The sequence below is a fragment of the Oncorhynchus mykiss genome, chromosome 8 (assembly GCF_057628025.1).
Source record: "Oncorhynchus mykiss isolate SJ-2025 chromosome 8, ASM5762802v1, whole genome shotgun sequence".
Taxonomy (NCBI): domain Eukaryota; kingdom Metazoa; phylum Chordata; class Actinopteri; order Salmoniformes; family Salmonidae; genus Oncorhynchus; species Oncorhynchus mykiss.
In genome coordinates, this window is record NC_143029.1 from 87,907,501 (window position 1) to 87,926,939 (window position 19,439).

Genomic DNA, 19,439 nt, shown 5'->3' on the forward strand with positions numbered 1-19,439 from the left:
CTAAACTTTTTTTTCCACAGTACTTTTTGAATCCACTGAAGAAATTTTTCACTGCGTCAGAAATCGACAAGGTTTTCGTCAACATCCCTGTAAGAGACAGCCCGAACTCTCATCTTTACACAAATGGCGTCTTTACGGAGTAGACTTGAGTTTGAACTCGTTGTAATGTACACCGTCTGATCTCGCTCTGTTCACAGGACCTGGTGAAAGTCCATAAGAGTCTGATGCTGGAGGTGCAAGAGTCCATTCTCAACAAGAACGCCGTAAACCTCTACCAGGTCTTCATTGCCTATAAGGACAGGTAGGCCTTTGTCATTAATAACACATTCTCTAATGGTGTTTACATACACAGAAATGATAATAAATAGCCTATTGTAATGTCTCGTATAACAGTTAGTCCGAAGAATATAAATCAGAATCTGGAAAATATCAGAAACATTTCTTCAGGGGGATTCAGGAAGTACTGACACTGGCTGCTACTCAAATTCACCATTTGGTATCATATACTTTCTTTCTGCATTGCAGGCTACTCATTTATGGAATCTACTGCAGCCACGTTGAGATATCCATCACAGTGTTGGACTTTATTTGCAAGGAGAAAGAGGACGTACGACTAAAGCTAGAGGTGAGACCAGTTGTTCTGATACAGTCTATGGGTAAGGCAACATGGCGGCGAATTCGAATATTCTATTCGTAATTATTCGAATAGGATCTCTATGGTGAATGATCTGAGGAACTAGCCTCAGCATGACCAAACAGTGATGTTGCCTAGCGATCTCTTGTGTACCTGTTGATGTAATACTTCATATCCTAATTCATTGTGTTGTTATTGTCCCAGGAATGTTCTAAAAGAGCCAACAATGGGAAGTTCACTCTGAGAGATCTACTGGTGGTTCCCATGCAGAGAGTCCTCAAGTACCATCTCCTACTACAGGTATATTTACCACAGACACTAACTATACACTAGATACTCTCACAACCACTGTTAGGAGTCTGTGATATACATTTCCACTGGGGGGCGACAGCCTCCACGTCTTTTCTCTCTCCACTTCTATACTTACCTCTCTGAAGAGAGGGAGAGGGGGAGGGGGAGAGGGAGGGAGAGGGAGAGAGGGAGGGAGAGAGAGAGGGAGGGAGAGGGAGAGAGGGAGGGAGAGGGGGAGGGAGAGGGAGAGGGGGAGGGAGAGAATATTTGTTCATTTGTATTCCCATTATTTGTTGTTTAGTGAAGGAGAGGAGTTGCTTTCAGCAGTCTCTTTTAGAAATAAGGCGAACAAAAGCTCAGATTTCAAAGGAACTGGACATTTGAGTCTTGGTAGGATTGACTCCAGTGGGCTGAACTGCATGTATTTAGCAAGCAGACACAGTGATATCCAAGCAGACACAGTGGGATAAGTTCAGAGAGGGGGAGGGAAGAGGGAGAGAATATTCAGGTTCATCAAGTTCACACAGTAATATCCAAGCAGACACATTGATATCCAAGCAGACACAGTGATATCCAAGCAGACGCATTAATATCCAAGCAGACGCATTGATATCCAAGCAGACGCATTGATATCCAAGCAGACACATTGATATGCAAGCAGACGCAGTGATATCCAAGCAGACGCATTGATATCCAAGCAGACACATTGATATCCAAGCCGGCACATTGATATCCAAGCCGGCACATTGATATCCAAGCCGACACAGTGATATCCAAGCAGACACAGTGATATCCAAGCAGACACAGTGATATCCAAGCAGACACAGTGATATCCAAGCAGACACAGTGATATCCAAGCAGACACAGTGATATCCAAGCAGACACAGTGATATCCAAGCAGACACAGTGATATCCAAGCAGACACAGTGATATCCAAGCAGACACATTGATATCCAAGCAGACACAGTGATATCCAAGCAGACACAGTGATATCCAAGCAGACACAGTGATATCCAAGCAGACACAGTGATATCCAAGCAGACACAGTGATATCCAAGCAGACACAGTGATATCCAAGCAGACACAGTGATATCCAAGCAGACACAGTGATATCCAAGCAGACACATTGATATCCAAGCAGACACAGTGATATCCAAGCAGACACAGTGATATCCAAGCAGACACAGTGATATCCAAGCAGACACAGTGATATCCAAGCAGACACATTGATATCCAAGCAGACACAGTGATATCCAAGCCGGCACAGTGATATCCAAGCAGACACATTGATATCCAAGCAGACACAGTGATATCCAAGCAGACACATTGATATCCAAGCAGACACAGTGATATCCAAGCAGACACAGTGATATCCAAGCAGACACAGTGATATCCAAGCAGACACAGTGATATCCAAGCAGACACATTGATATCCAAGCAGACACAGTGATATCAAAGCAGACACAGTGATATCCAAGCCGGCACAGTGATATCCAAGCAGACACATTGATATCCAAGCAGACACATTGATATCCAAGCAGACACATTGATATCCAAGCAGACACAGTGATATCCATGCCGACACAGTGATATCCATGCCGACACAGTGATATCCAAGCAGACGCATTGATATCCAAGCAGACGCAGTGATATCCAAGCAGACACAGTGATATCCAAGCAGACACAGTGATATCCAAGCAGACACAGTGATATCCAAGCAGACACAGTGATATCCAAGCAGACGCATTGATATCCAAGCAGACACAGTGATATCCATGCCGACACAGTGATATCCAAGCAGACGCATTGATATCCAAGCAGACGCAGTGATATCCAAGCAGACACAGTGATATCCAAGCAGACACAGTGATATCCAAGCAGACACATTGATATCCAAGCAGACACAGTGATATCCAAGCAGACACAGTGATATCCAAGCAGACACAGTGATATCCAAGCAGACACAGTGATATCCAAGCAGACACAGTGATATCCAAGCAAACACAGTGATATCCAAGCAGACACAGTGATATCCAAGCAGACACAGTGATATCCAAGCAGACACAGTGATATCCAAGCAGACGCATTGATATCCAAGCAGACACAGTGATGTCCATGCCGACACAGTGATATCCAAGCAGACGCATTGATATCCAAGCAGACGCAGTGATATCCAAGCAGACACAGTGATATCCAAGCAGACGCAGTGATATCCAAGCCGGCACATTGATATCCAAGCCGACACAGTGATATCCAAGCAGACACAGTGATATCCAAGCAGACACAGTGATATCCAAGCAGACACAGTGATATCCAAGCCGGACATTTTATGACTCTGAGGTCCACAAATCAATCCTTTGAAGATGAAGGAAAACTGTACTGGGGATTCACTCTGCTTTTTTTATGGCTTGGTTTCACTTTCGTGCTGTTATAACATCAATATGATTTTGTTTGGTAGTCCCCTGTAGGCAAACGTCATAGGAAAAAGAACTGTCCTGTAGTGTAAATCCAGGCTAATTGTGTGTTAATCTAAACCTAATCTTAATCTAAACAGTGTGAAGCTGAGCCTGTGTGTGATTACCACTGGTTATTTCCCTGTTGTCTCTGTCTGTTAGGAGCTGGTCAAACACACCCCCGACGCAGCCGACAAGAACAACCTGAAGACGGCTCTGGACGCCATGAAGGTAATCAGACTGTCTCTCTTCTTCTCTTTACTAAACTACAATCGGAGAATAAGACACTGAATGTGGGACTGTGTGTGTTTGTTGACCCAGGACTTGGCTCAGTATGTCAACGAGGTGAAGAGAGACAAGGAGACTCTGAAGGAGATCAACCAGTATCAACGCTCCATCGAGAACCTGGTACACATCATCATCATCATCATCATGATTTAGACACATCAATTTGTTTCTATTGTTGTCCAAAGTGCAATGTGGTCCCAGACACATACTGTACTAGTCCTCCGGACCCACACTGAACATGGTCTCACTGATATCATATTAACCACCCCCTCACATTACCTCCCATTACCCCCTCACATTACCTCCCTTACCCCCTTACATTACCTCCCATTGCCCTGCACATAATCTTCCCTTACCCCTCACATTACCTCCCATTACCTCTCATTACCCCTCAAATTACCCCCATTACCCTGCACATTATCTTCCCTTACCCCCTCCCATTGCCTCCCATTACCCCCTCACATTACCTCCCTTACCCCCTTACATTACCCCGCATTACCCTGCACATTATCTTCCCTTACCCCTCACATTACCTCTCATTACCCCCTCACATTACCCCCCCATTACCCTGCACATCATCTCCCATTACCCCTCGCATTACCTCTCATTACCCCCTCACATTACCTCCCTTACCCCCTCACATTACCCCCCATTACCCTGCACATTATCTCCCCTTACCCTCTCCCATTACCTCCTCCCATTACCCCATCCCATTACCCCCTCACATTACCTCTCATTACCCCATCACATTACCTCCCCTTACCCACTCACATTACATCCCATTATCCCCTCCCATTACCTCCCATTACCCCACTTCCATTTCCTCCAATTACCCGCTCCTATTACTCCCCCCATTACCTTGCCTTAACCCTCCCATTATATCCCATTACCTCCCCTCCCATTACCTTCCCTTATCCCCCTCGCATGACCTCCCTTTACCCCCTCCCATTACCTCCCCTTACCCCCTCACATTACCTCCCCTTACCCCCTCACATTACCTCCCCTTACCCCCTCCCCTTACCCCCTCACATTACCTCCCATTACCCCCTCACATTACCCCCTCCCATTACCGCACTTCCATTTCCTCCCCTTACCCCCTCCTATTACCCCCTCCCATTACCTTCCCTTAACCCTCCCATTATCTCCCATTACCTCCCCTTTTCCCCTCCCATTACCTCCCCTTACCCCCCTCCTATTACCTTCCCTTATCCCCCTCACATAACCTCCCTTTACCTCCCTCCCTCCCATTACCTTCCCTTTCCCCCTCCCATTACCTCCCTCCCATGACCTTCCCTTATCCCCCTCTCATGACCTCCCCTTACCCCCTCCCATTACCTCCCCTTACCCCCATCCCATTACCTCCCCTCCCTGAAGAACCAGCCCCTGGAGAGCTACGGACGGCCCAAGGGGGACGGAGAGGTCCGAATGGTGTCTAATGTTGACAAGAAGAAACAGGACAGGTGAGATGGGATTAGGAAAGGCAGACTTACCTGACTACATGCTGGTTTCCCAGACCCAGTGACTACAGACTGGTATCCCAGAACCAGTGACTACAGACTGGTTTCCCAGACCCAGTGACTACAGACTGGTTTCCCAGACCCAGTGACTACAGACTGGATTCCCAGACCCAGTGACTACAGACTGGTATCCCAGACCCAGTGACTACAGACTGGTATCCCAGACCCAGTGACTACAGACTGGTATCCCAGACCCAGTGACTACAGACTGGTTTCCCAGACCCAGTGACTACAGACTGGTATCGCAGACCCAGTGACTACAGACTGGTTTCCCAGACCCAGTGACTACAGACTGGTATCCCACACCCAGTGACTACAGACTGGTATCCCAGACCCAGTGACTACAGACTGGTATCCCACACCCAGTGACTACAGACTGGTATCCCAGACCCACTGATTACAGACTGGTATCCCAGACCCAGTGACTACAGACTGGTTTCCCAGACCCAGTGACTACAGACTGGTTTCCCAGACCCACTGATTACAGACTGGTATTCCAGACCCACTGATTACAGACTGGTATCCCAGACCCACTGATTACAGACTGGTATCCCAGACCCAGTGACTACAGACTGGTTTCCCAGACCCAGTGACTACAGACTGGTTTCCCAGACCCAGTGACTACAGACTGGTTTCCCAGACCCACTGATTACAGACTGGTATCCCAGACCCAGTGACTACAGACTGGTTTCCCAGACCCAGTGACTACAGACTGGTATCCCAGACCCAGTGACTACAGACTGGTTTCCCAGACCCAGTGACTACAGACTGGTATCCCAGAACCAGTGACTACAGACTGGTTTCCCAGACCCACTGATTACAGACTGGTATCCCAGACCCAGTGACTACAGACTGGTTTCCCAGACCCAGTGACTACAGACTGGTATCCCAGACCCAGTGACTACAGACTGGTATCCCAGACCCAGTGACTACAGACTGGTATCCCAGACCCAGTGACTACAGACTGGTATCCCAGACCCAGTGACTACAGACTGGTATCCCAGACCCAGTGACTACAGACTGGTTTCCCAGACCCACTGACTACAGACTGGTTTCCCAGACCCAGTGACTACAGACTGGTTTCCCAGACCCAGTGTAACAAATGGGCATCCCGGGTTGGTTCTAAGGAAGGCTATTGCAGCCTGTATATTGTTAATTGTCAGTAGGAGAAGGACTAGCATGTATGGCTTTCTCTGTCTTCATTATATGGACAGTATGTAAAACAACGTAGGAACTTATTTATGTGCAATATGACAGGATACACACTGTAAACACTGTAAACACTGTAAATAAATAAACACGGTAAATGAACTTGTATGAACTTTGTTTTGGGCGCAGACATATATTCCTGTTTGACGGGGCTGTGATCGTCTGTAAGAGACGAGGAGACAACTATGAGATGAAGGATGTGATCGATCTCAACTACTTTAAGATCACCAACAACCCCACCCAGGATAGAGAGAGCAAGAAGGTCAGTCGCCTCAGCCAGGGGTCATGTGATCAAAGTGAAAACAAGTTTAGTTTTTAGCCCAAATTCCTTGCATTCATAATTCTCTACTGTTCAAGGGAAAATAGGGGAGGGCTATCAGCTGATCATAGCGACTGTAGAAAACATAAATCAGCTAACTACTTAAAAATATATATATATATTTAACCTTTATTTAACTAGGCAAGTCAGTTGAGAACAAATTCTTATTTACAATGACGGCCTACCAAAAGGCAAAAGGGGGCTGGGATTAAAAGATACACATCACGACACCACAACACTACATAAAGAGAGACCTAAAACCAACAACATAGCAAGGCAGCAACACACGACAACACAGCATAGTAGCAAAACAACATAACAACAACATGGTAGCAGTACAAAACATGGTACAAACATGATTGGGCACAGATAGCAGCACAAAGGTCAACACGGTATAGACAACAATACATCAGGAGTAACAGCCACAACTACTTAGCTAGCTAACTGTTCGCTATGCTGTTGTAACAATTAAACTACACTTTGCCTGTGATTGGAGTTTGTTCTGCTGCTCACATCTACATTGTAGGCCTACTAAAGAAAAGGTCAAATTGAACCCTTTCCTGTCCCTGATCATGGGAGATGACATACAACAGTAAGAAGTAGTCAGTGTGCCACTGCTGGTTTAGCTAGTTTGATGGGTTGTTCTTTACAGAACAGGAGATAAAAGACTAAAAGTATTATAACATTTCTCTGGATGAAAAAACAAATGCTTCCAATCTCATATGGCTCTGGGGTTACCTACCCTGTTGGTTTGTTTTCTATCTGTCTACCTGCCTGGCCTAACCCTAACACTTACCTGCACCAACAACCCTGACCAACAACCCCGTCCAGGATAGAGAGGGCAGTTGCCGAAAATGTTAATGGTGATAATATAGGATGTTAATATAGGATGCCAAATCAAATCATGTTAATACAGGGTGATGTTAAAACCTCTACAGGATCGATGTCCCGACCTCGGGACGGTTGAGCTAACGTAGGCTAATGCATGAGGTTATAAGTAACAAGACCATTTCCCAGGACATAGAGATACAGTGGGTTCTTCCTTTAAAAGTTGAAGTGTGCCACAGAATTCTATGGCACGTTATTTAAGTGCCAACCACTGGTACCATTAATGCTAGTTAGTGCTAGTTTGACCACCAATGGGTGTCTTTGAGAAGCATTTTATAGCCTTCAATAGTGGCTCTACTAGAGAATTGAAAACCTTTTTTTTTGTAAGAACATAGTATATGGGACTGATTTTAATTCATTGGATTAATATTATGATGTTTCTAATCCAAGAAAAACAAAAAAAAACTCTGGGTTTCCTTTAGCATGGAATGGAAAATATGGCGCTGTGCAACGTGACGGTTGGGAGTACAGTACTGGGTTATTTAGCTAAATAATTCCTGTGTCGTGCGGGCACACGGGAGACCGGGGAGGACGGATTAGGCTGTTCTTGTAAATAAGAATTTGTTCTTAACTGACTTGCCTAGTTATATGAAGGTTAGACTAGAGCATAACATTTATACACCCTCATTTTCTAATATTAGTCTAACCAATACCCAAACGGAGAATTAGTGAAAATATAAATCTCTGATTTATCAAGACCAGTCCCCATGTTTGTCTCAGAGCAGCGTGAAACAGTGTTAAAATAGTTGTAGGCTTTTGCTTCAAATCCTATTGCTTCTAACTTCAATATGCTCTTTAAATAAATAAGACCAACGGCACTTTTAACAGCACATTACTCAACACTAGTGAGACTCAAGTCGCCTACGGTAGGGCTACAGTATATCGAAAAATATGACCTGACTCTCCGCCACATCATTGGGGCGGCAGGGTAGCCTAGTGGTTAGAGCGTTGGACTAGCAACCGAAATATAGGAGGGTGTTAATATAGGGGGATGTTAATATATTCAGGCTGTAACAAAATGTGCAAAAAGTCAAAGGGTGTGAATACTTTCTGAAGGCACGGTGTGTGTGTGAGAGAGAGAGAGAGAGAGAGAGAGAGAGAGAGAGAGAGAGAGAGAGAGAGAGAGAGAGAGAGAGAGAGAGAGAGAGAGTGAGTAACTTTGCCATTCACTCTCTCATTGTCTTCCTCTCTCCCTCCCCAGTGGTTCTATGGTTTCTACCTGACCCATCAGCAGGGGCAGAGCGGCTTTGAGTTCTTCTTCAAGACCAAGGAGCTGAAGAAGAAGTGGCTGGACCAGTTTGACATGGCAATGTGAGCTGGGGCTACGTCTCTGTACTCTGTGTCTGTGAAGTGTCATGGTGGTCCTGTGCCTCTCAGTTCGTAGACACAAGTGGTGCGTTCAGCTCCATTGAACGTTTGCTACATTGCAGAACGGTTTGCACTGAACGACACGTTCCCCCAAAATTGTTCTTGTACATTCCTGAACAGACTTTGAGGTACATTTACACTGTTTGGTAGGTGTGGCAGGGTGTGGCTTGAAGCAACACGTGATGTATTTAAAGGGCAATGGTGCATTTTGAGCCCACAACCCATCTGTCTTTCAACTGGTCGTTCAATGCCCCACCTTTCTCCATTTCATTGAACGTTCCACTACATTTAGTGTTTTTTAATACTGAATGTGGCTCGGGATTGTAGGTTGATTCCTGCTCCGTGGCCACCCATATGTAAAATTTACGCTCGCATGACTGTAGTGAAGGAAATGACTTGTTAAATCAGCCAGGTCGCTCAAGGTCCACTGTGAAATAAGACCGTCCGTCCAGGTAAGCAGGACGTCAGGAGACGTCAGGAGATTACTTCAAACCCGGGCCACTAGGGGCAATGGTGAGCACTATTACCATCAAGTAGACTTTTACTGAGGCGTTGTGGAAGGGGGATGGAGAATGGGCGTAAACCGTGAGCTCTTGCTCCGAGGCTATGGCATTCAGTCTCAGTGCAATTTATTTGTTGTTGTTTTTTGTTTGAACCCTATCCTAAATCTTAACCATTAACTTTACCATTTGGAATTAATACCTTGACTTAACCTTTGAAATGTAACCTTTATGGACAAACGTCTGATTCTGCACTGTGAAAGCTTGTTGGCTAAAAGGCACATACAGTGCCTTCAGAAAGTCTTCCTACCCCTTGACTTATTCCACATTTATTTGTGTTACAGCCTCAATTCAAAATCCAATTCAATTCAAAATCACCCATGTGCACACAATACCCCATAATGACAAAGTGAAAACATGTTTTTTTGAAATGTTGGCAAATTTATTGAAATTGAGATACAGAAATCTCTCATTTGCATAAGTATTCATACCCCTGACTCAGTACTTTGTAGAAGCACCTTTGACAGCGGTTACAGCATTGAGTCTTTCTGTGTAAGTCTTTCCACACCTGCATTGTAAACATCTTGCCCATTATTCTTTTCTAAATTCTTCAAGCTCTGTCAAATTGGTTGTTGATCATTTCTAGACAACCATTTTCAGGTCTTGTCATCGATTTTCAAGTAGAAAAGTAAAGTCAAAACTGTAACTAGGTCACTGAGGAACATTCACTGTCTTTTTGGGCTCCCGAGTGGCACAGTGGTCTAAGGCACTGCATCTCAGTGCTAGAGGCGTCACTTCAGACCCTGGTTCGATTCTAGGCTGTATCACAACCGGCCGTGATTGGGAGTCCTATAGGGTGGTGCACAATTGGCCCAGCGTCTTCCGGGTTAGGGTTTGACTGACTTGCCTAGTTAAATAAAGGTAAAATAAACAATTTGGCCTTGTATTTTAGGTTGTCCTGCTGAAAGGTGAATTAATCTGGTGGAAGGCAGACTGAAACAGGTTTTCGTCAAGGCTTTTTCCTGTGCTTAGCTCCATTCAGTACATTTTTTATCCTGAAAAACTCCAGTGTCCTTAACGATTACAAGCATACCCCTAACATGATACAGCTACCACGATGCTTGAAAATATGGAAAGTGGTACTCCGTAATGTGTTGTATTTGCCCCAAACATAACACTTTGTATTCAGGACAAAAAGTGAATTGCTTTGCCACATTTACTGCAGTATTACTTTAGTGCCTTGTTGCAAACAGGATGCACGTTTTGGAATAATTTTTTTCTGTACGGGCTTCCTTCTTTTTCTCTCTGTCAATTAAAGCTAGTATTGTGGAGTTGTTGTTTATCCATCTTCAGTTTTATTCTATCGCAGCCATTACATTTTGTTAAACTGTTTTAAAGTCACGATTGGCCTCGTGGTGAAATCCCTGAGTGCTGTTCATCCTCTCCGGCATCTGAGTTAGGAAGGACGTCTGTATCTTTGGGTGCATTGATACGAGCCATAGTGTAATTAATAACTCCACAAAGGGACATTCAATGTCTGCTTAAAAAAAACCGAGTATGTTTCTACCAATAGGTGCTGTTCTTTGGGAGGCCTCCCTGGTCTTTGTGGTTGAATCTATGTTTGAAATTCATTGCATTGAGGGACCTTAATTAATTGTATGTGTGGGGGTACAGAGATGAAGTAGTCATTCAAAAATCATGTTAAACACTATTATTGCACTCAGAGTGAAACTTATTATTATGTGACTCGTTAAGCACCTGTTAACTCCTGAACTTACTGTATTTAGGCTTGACATAACAAAGGGGTTGAATACTTATTGACTCAAGACATTTCAGCTTTAGTTTTTTTTTACAATTCATTTGATAACAAAAACAGAATTCCTATTTGACCCGGTTTTGTGTATTAGTCCAGTGACAAAAAAATCTCAACAACAAAATATGGAACAAGTCCAAACATACTTTCTGAAGGAGCTGTACAGTTTCCAAGACTTCCAGACACACACACACTCACACACACACACACACACACACACACACACACACACACACATACACACACTCACACACACACACACACACACCTCTGACAACAGTCATATTTTTTGATAACCTGCTGGAAGTCTGAGTACAATTCTGCTTGAAAATATCTCTTTCAAATTGTGAGTTTGAAGTTCTCTGTCACTAGTAAGTCCTTGTAGGTCACTACAAGGACTAAAGTGAGTCCAAGAGTTGTTTTGACCTTTGCTTACATTTGAAGTCTCACTCATATTGTGAAGAAAATGTACCAGTACCAGTCAAGTTTGGACACACCTACTCATTCCTATTTTCTACATTGTAGAATAATAGTGAAGACATCAAAACTATGAAATAGCACACATGGAATCATGTTATAAACAAAAAAGTGTGAAACAACTCAAAATATGTTTTATATTGTAGAATCTTCAAAGTTGCCACCCTTTGCCTTGATGACAGCTTTGCACATTATTGGCATTCTCTCAACCAGCTTCATCTGGAATGCTTTTCCAACAGTCTTGAAGGAGTTCCCACATATGCGGAGCACTTGTTGGCTAACTTTTAACAAGGCACACCTGTTAATTGAAGTGCATTCCAGGTGACTACCTCATGAAGCTGGTTGAGAGAATGCCAAGGGTGTTTAAATCTGTCATCAAGGCAAAAGGTGGCTACTTTGAAGAATCTCAAATATAATTTGATTTGTTTAACACTTTTTTTGGGGTTACAACATGATTCCATGTGTGCTATTTCATAGTTTTGATGTCTTCACTGTTATTCTACAATGTAGAAAATTGTTAAAAAAAAAAAAAACCTTGAATAAGTAGGTGTCCAAACCCTTTGACTGGTGCTGTGTGCGTTTTGTCACAACTACAACATGTTATTTCTATCATAGGGTACTTTGGGGTTGACAGTTATGGGTGTCCATTCTAATCGTACAATTTGACCCGTCTTTATAAATGGTTGTCTTGGTGAAATCGATTTAGGAAATGCTGTTTCAAACCAGAAGAAACCCTGGAGTTTCTTTATAGCAGAATTGAAGAGATGGAGAGGAGAAATTATTTTGATTTGGAGAGAGGGAAGTGAAACTCACTTACTGCTAAGTACCCATAATGCTTTTCCACTTAGACATCTACCTCTGCAGAGTGTAGGTGTGTGTGTGTGTGTGTGTGTGTGTGTGTGTGTGTGTGTGTGTGTGTGTGTGTGTGTGTGTGTGTGTGTGTTTGTGCAACTGTGTAAATGTGGCACTCCAAGGGGGATATTTAGGCAACAAACTGTCCCATCACAGCAGACATGAGCACCAGAACCAGGAGTCAATCACAGAGCAGAGAGCAGCCTTCAGATGAAGTGCACCCTGGCATAGTGAGTTACTAAGCAACAGTTTGGTTACGGCTCCTTTCACTCCAACTTCAAAGTGATTTCAAGGATCCAGCTGGTTTCAACATATTAGTCTCTCATGATAATGTAGAGGACTCTGTAAGATATCTGCTGTAGTCCTATAGCTCTATTGTACACACTCTGTACACACTCTGTACACACTCTGTACACACTCTGTACACACTCTGTACACACTCAGTACACACTCAGTACACACTCAGTACACATTCTGTACAATCTGTACACTCTCTGTACACTCTCTGTACACACTATGTACACACTCTGTACACACTCTGTACACACTCTGTACAATCAGTACACACTCTGTACACACTGTACACACTCTGTACAATCAGTACACACTCTGTACACACTCTGTACACACTCTGTACAATCAGTACACACTCTGTACACACTCTGTACACACTCTGTGCACACTGTACACACTCAGTACACACTCTGTGCACACTGTACACACTCAGTACACACTCTGTGCACACTCTATACACACTCTGTACAATCAGTACACACTCTGTACACACTCTGTACACACTCTGTGCACACTCTGTGCACACTGTACACACTCAGTACACACTCTGTGCACACTCTGTGCACACTCTGTACACACTCTGTACAATCAGTACACACTCTGTACACACTCTATACACACTCTGTACAATCAGTACACACTCTGTGCACTCAGTACACACTCTGTACACTCAGTAAACACTCTGTACACACTCTGTACACTCAGTAAACACTCTGTACACACATTGTACACTCAGTACACACACTGTACACACTCTGTACACTCAGTACACACTCTGCACACACACCATCCGTTCTCTCTCACTCATTTCCTCCCCCTCTGCCTCTCTCCTCCCTCTCCTCCCCTCTCTCTCCCTCCTCTCCTCCCTCTCCTCTCCTCTCTCTCCCTCCTCTACTCCCCCTCCTCCCCTCTCTCTCCCTCCTCTCCTCCCCTCCCCTCTCTCTCACTCCTCACCCCCCTCTCTCTCCCTCCTCTCCCTCCCCTCTCTCTCACCCCTCTCCTCTCCTCTCCTCTCTCTCTCTCTCCCTCCACCTCTCTCTCTCTCTCTCTCTCTCTCTCTCTCTCTCTCTCTCTCTCTCTCCTCCTCTCCTCTCTCCCTCCTTCTCCCTCCTCTCCCTCCACTCCTCTCTCTCTCTCCCTCTCCTCTCCTCTCCTCTCCTCTCCTCTCCTCTCCTCTCCTCTCCTCTCCTCTCCTCTCCTCTCCTCTCCTCTCCTCTCTCTCTGAACAGATCCAACATCAGACCAGAGAACTCCAGTAACAACTTCCACCAGTTCAGGATGCATACCTTCATCAGAATCACTACCTGTAGCTCCTGTCACCTGCTCCTCAGGTGTGTGTGTGTGTGTGTGTCTCTGTTTATTCTTTGTTAATACCTGTTTATCCTTATTCTCAGAGTAACATCCCATAATAGTATTTCTCCGGAAAACTCCGTGGTTAACAGTGTTGATAATAGTGGTGTAGATTGGTACTGTACCTGTAATGTCCCCTGCCTCCTCCAGGGGTATCTTCAACCAGGGCTATCTCTGTCTTAAGTGTGGACTCGGAGCTCATAAGGAATGCCTGGGTAGAGTGGGTGTCTGTGGAAGAACTGGTAGGAGAGGGAGATGTGCCTCTACAACCATTGACTTTTACTATCATATGCTTCAGTGATGTCTCTTTACAACATGTTATTCTGTTTAGTGCTTTATGCTCACTCTGTCCCTTTGTCCACCTCCTTTTAGATTCTGCCAAGCTGAGGCCTGAGGTAAGACACGCACTGCGTGTTTATCTGTGTGTGTGTTTCTCTGAGTGTTTGTTTCTCTCGGTGTGTGTATGTGTGTGTGTGTGTTTCTGCATGTGCATTCATGCGTGTGTGCATGTTCGTGCGTGTGTCTGCGTGCGCCTGTGTGTGATGTGTGTGAATGACATTCCTTCTCTCTCTCCACAGAGGGCTCCGACGGTGCGGAAACACCCAGACCCAGGTCAGTACGGTTCGACAGTGTCACTTCCTACAGTCTTAACAGAGACCTCATGTGAAGACCGGTGCTGTGAAAGTGGCCTATATAACCATCTAACAACTTCAAGTTAGAAGTCTAAAAGCTGAAAACGTCAAAGTTAGTTCACCAAGCAACTCCTCGGGAGGAGGGTTCGCCAAGTAGCTCTTCTGGAGAAGGGTTCGCCAAGTAGCTCTTCTGGAGAAGGGTTCGCCAAGTAGCTCTTCTGGAGAAGGGTTCGCCAAGTTGCTCTTCTGGAGAAGGGTTCGCCAAGTAGCTCTTCTGGAGAAGGGTTCGCCAAGTAGGTATTCTGGAGAAGGGTTCGCCAAGTAGCTCTTCTGGAGAAGGGTTCGCCAAGTAGCTCTTCTGGAGAAGGGTTCGCCAAGTAGCTCCTCAGGAGAAGGGTTCGCCAAGCAACTCCTCAGGAGAAGAGTTCGCCAAGTAGCTCTTCAGGTGAAGGGTTCGCCAAGTAGATCCTTAGGAGAAGGGTTCGCCATGTAGCTCTTCGGGAGAAGGGTTCGCCATGTACCTCTTCAGGAGAAGGGTTCGCCAAGTAGCTCTTCAGGAAAAGGGTTCGCCAAGTATCTCTTCAGGAGAAGGGTTCACCAGATGACGATGATGAAGAACACTTGATCACATAGTAAATAATCTCAACATCCACACTGATGGAACACAATTTAATCCACTTTCTAAGAATCTAGTAGATTGGCCTTTGACCTTCAGTCTACGGTGGGAGCCAGGGAGGAAGGCCTTTGACCTCCAGTCTACGGTGGGAGCCAGGGAGGAAGGCCTTTACCTCCAGTCTACGGTGGGAGTCAGGGAGGAAGGCCTTTACCTCCAGTCTACGGTGGGAGCCAGGGAGGAAGGCCTTTACCTCTAGTCTACGGTGGGAGCCAGGGAGGAAGGCCTTTACCTCTAGTCTACGGTGGGAGCCAGGGAGGAAGGCCTTTACCTCTAGTCTACGGTGGGAGCCAGGGAGGAAGGCCTTTACCTCCAGTCTACGGTGGGAGCCAGGGAGGAAGGCCTTTACCTCTAGTCTACGGTGGGAGCCAGGGAGGAAGGCCTTTACCTCTAGTCTATGGTGGGAGCCAGGGAGGAAGGCCTTTACCTCTAGTCTACGGTGGGAGCCAGGGAGGAAGGCCTTTACCTCTAGTCTACGGTGGGAGTCAGGGAGGAAGGCCTTTACCTCTAGTCTACGGTGGGAGCCAGGGAGGAAGGCCTTTACCTCCAGTCTACGGTGGGAGCCAGGGAGGAAGGCCTTTACCTCTAGTCTACGGTGGGAGCCAGGGAGGAAGGCCTTTACCTCTAGTCTACGGTGGGAGCCAGGGAGGAAGGCCTTTACCTCCAGTCTACGGTGGGAGCCAGGGAGGAAGGCCTTTACCTCTAGTCTACGGTGGGAGCCAGGGAGGAAGGCCTTTACCTCTAGTCTACGGTGGGAGCCAGGGAGGAAGGCCTTTACCTCTAGTCTACGGTGGGAGCCAGGGAGGAAGGCCTTTACCTCTAGTCTACGGTGGGAGTCAGGGAGGAAGGCCTTTACCTCTAGTCTACGGTGGGAGCCAGGGAGGAAGGCCTTTACCTCCAGTCTACGGTGGGAGCCAGGGAGGAAGGCCTTTACCTCTAGTCTATGGTGGGAGCCAGGGAGGAAGGCCTTTACCTCTAGTCTACGGTGGGAGCCAGGGAGGAAGGCCTTTACCTCTAGTCTACGGTGGGAGCCAGGGAGGAAGGCCTTTACCTCTAGTCTACGGTGGGAGCCAGGGAGGAAGGCCTTTACCTCTAGTCTACGGTGGGAGCCAGGGAGGAAGGCCTTTACCTCCAGTCTACGGTGGGAGCCAGGGAGGAAGGACAGCGTGTAGTGGAGACTGATGGATTGGAGTGGGTGGATTCAATAAGAAAAGCCTGGGTCAGGGATAGGAGAACGCCCACGTCTAAACTGTCCAGCCTCTCTGTGCGCCCTTACCTCTGTTAAACTCTTCAGCCTCTCTCTGTGCCCTTGCCTGTGCTCCTCTACTCTGAGCTCAGCAATAGAGTTGTGCCTGCCTGAGTCGCCTAGAGAGGAAATTAACATTCGGAACTTAATCTCTTCATGAGAAAGACGGGGCCGGCAGAAAAGGCAGACTGTTATGCTTATTGGCTCTTATATTGTTCTTATTAAACAGCACATACGTGGCCTAGTTCAGTCATCTGAGGACAGCGTCACTAGTTTTAATAGGAGTGAAGACTGTTAGCCTGGTCCCAGATCTGTTTATGCCCTTGTCTAGCTCACTCCTATAGTCGTTGTCACACAAATGACCATAGGAGGTGGTTAAGACAGCAGAAACAGATCTGGGACCACGCTAAAGAGGACTATGGCTGGAAGGTAAATGTGTTTCAAGTGCTTTGGGAGTAGACTGGGGGAGAGTAGGAGGCCTTGTCTGGCTGGCAGGTGTCTTTAGTCTAGCCGAGGTGCGTGTAGGATTTTATCATAACCTGAAGGTAGAGAGGGGCAGTTCCTCTTGCTCCTCCATAGGTAAGAACCAAGGTCTTGATGTGGATGCGAACTTCGACTAGAAACCAGTGTAGTGTGCTGAGGAGCGGGGTGACATGAGAGAACTTGGGAAGGTTGAACACCAGGCAGGATGCAGCATTCTGGATTAGTTGAAGGGGTTTGATGGCAGAAGCGCAGAGCCCAGCCAACAGAGAGTTGAAGGGGTTTGATGGCAGAAGCAGGGAGCCCAGCCAACAGAGAGTTGAAGGGGTTTGATGGCAGAAGCAGGGAGCCCAGCCAACAGAGAGTTGAAGGGGTTTGATGGCAGAAGCAGGGAGCCCAGCCAACAGAGAGTTGAAGGGGTTTGATGGCAGAAGCGCAGAGCCCAGCCAACAGAGAGTTGCAGAGAGTTGCAGTAGATCCAGTTCCAGATGGGAGATGACAAGTGCCTGGATTAGAACCTGCACCTTTTCCTGTTTTAGGAAAGGTTGTAATCTACAGATGTTGTGGGGCACGAACCTGCAGGAGTGAGTCACTGTTTTGGATGTTGTTGATGTTTGAGAACGACAGGATGTTTTCCATGGTCACGGCAATGTTCTTCGCACCGTGGAGTTGTCGACCGTGATGGAGAGGTCTTTGAGCGGGGCAGGCCTTGCCCGGGAGGAAGAGCAGTTCCATCTTGTCGAGGCTGAGGTTGAGGTGGTGGGCCGACATCCATCCAAGCTGAGATACACAGCTCCTCTCCACACCATCTGGTAGGACCGGCCTGCCAGGTAGGATGCAATCCAGGAGTGTTCAGAGCCTGAGACGCCCAGCCCTGAGAGGGTGGAGGGGAGGCAGAGCCTGAGACGCCCAGGCCTGAGAGGGTGGAGAGGAGGATCTGACAGAGCCTGAGACTCCCAGCCCTGAGAGGGTGGAGAGGAGGATCTGACAGAGCCTGAGACTCCCAGCCCTGAGAGGGTGGAGAGGAGGATCTGACAGAGCCTGAGATGCCCAGGCCTGAGACACCCAGCCCTGAGAGGGTGGAGTGGAGGATCTGACAGAGCCTGAGACGCCCAGGCCTGAGAGGGTGGAGAGGAGGATCTGACAGAGCCTGAGACTCCCAGCCCTGAGAGGGTGGAGAGGAGGATCTGACAGAGCCTGAGACTCCCAGCCCTGAGAGGGTGGAGAGGAGGATCTGACAGAGCCTGAGATGCCCAGGCCTGAGACACCCAGCCCTGAGAGGGTGGAGTGGAGGATCTGACAGAGCCTGAGACGCCCAGCCCTGAGAGGGTGGAGAGGAGGATCTGACAGAGCCTGAGACGCCCAGGCCTGAGACACCCAGCCCTGAGAGGGTGGAGAGGAGGATCTGACAGAGCCTGAGACTCCCAGGCCTGAGACACCCAGCCCTGAGAGGGTGGAGAGGAGGATCTGACAGAGCCTGAGACTCCCAGCCCTGAGAAGGTGGAGAGGAGGATCTGACAGAGCCTGAGACGCCCAGGCCTGAGACACCCAGCCCTGAGAGGGTGGAGTGGAGGATCTGACAGAGCCTGAGACGCCCAGCCCTGAGGGGGTGGAGTGGAGGATCTGATGGTTCACCTTGTTGAAGGCAGAGGATAGATGAGTGGAGGATGAGAACAGAGGAGAGAGTCCGCTTTGGCAGTGCAGTGAGCCTCTGTGACACAGAGGAGAGAAAGTCAGCTTTGGCATTGCGGAGAGCCTCTGTTACACAGAGGAGAGAAAGTCAGCTTGGCAGTGCGGAGAGCCTCTGTTACACAAAGGACAGCAGTTTCCTTTGAGTGACCCGCCTTGAAGCCTGACTGGTTAGTGTCCAGAAGATGGTTCTAAGAGCGATAACGAGACAGTTGGTCAGAGATAGCACGCCCAAGTGTTTTGGAAGGAAAAGACATCAGAGGTGTTGAGGAGGGGAGCGACTCTGGCCATCTAGAAGTCATATGTCCTTTCCTCTGTCTGTCCCCAGCTCTATTTATTTAATTGTATTTTTATTTCACCTTTATTTAACCAGGTAAACTAGTTGAGAACAAGTTCTCATTTACAACTGCGACCTGGCCAAGATAAAGCAAAGCAGTGCGACACAAACAACAACACAGAGTTACTC

At 46.9% G+C, this 19,439-nt stretch overlaps 1 protein-coding gene across 2 annotated transcripts in view; it reads left to right on the forward strand.

The window, feature by feature from the left end:
* Nucleotides 1–19,439, forward strand: part of vav3b (vav guanine nucleotide exchange factor 3b) — a 98,342-nt gene that overhangs the window by 30,116 nt on the left and 48,787 nt on the right. For both annotated transcript variants that reach the window (XM_036986618.2, XM_090182918.1), the window contains exons 7-19: nucleotides 21–89; nucleotides 198–301; nucleotides 526–625; nucleotides 839–934; nucleotides 3,541–3,609; nucleotides 3,700–3,786; nucleotides 5,041–5,126; nucleotides 6,522–6,654; nucleotides 8,801–8,910; nucleotides 14,133–14,234; nucleotides 14,404–14,495; nucleotides 14,626–14,648; nucleotides 14,832–14,865. In XM_036986618.2, the coding sequence (XP_036842513.2) occupies nucleotides 21–89; nucleotides 198–301; nucleotides 526–625; nucleotides 839–934; nucleotides 3,541–3,609; nucleotides 3,700–3,786; nucleotides 5,041–5,126; nucleotides 6,522–6,654; nucleotides 8,801–8,910; nucleotides 14,133–14,234; nucleotides 14,404–14,495; nucleotides 14,626–14,648; nucleotides 14,832–14,865 (1,105 nt within the window). The remainder of the gene's footprint in view (nucleotides 1–20; nucleotides 90–197; nucleotides 302–525; nucleotides 626–838; nucleotides 935–3,540; nucleotides 3,610–3,699; nucleotides 3,787–5,040; nucleotides 5,127–6,521; nucleotides 6,655–8,800; nucleotides 8,911–14,132; nucleotides 14,235–14,403; nucleotides 14,496–14,625; nucleotides 14,649–14,831; nucleotides 14,866–19,439) is intronic.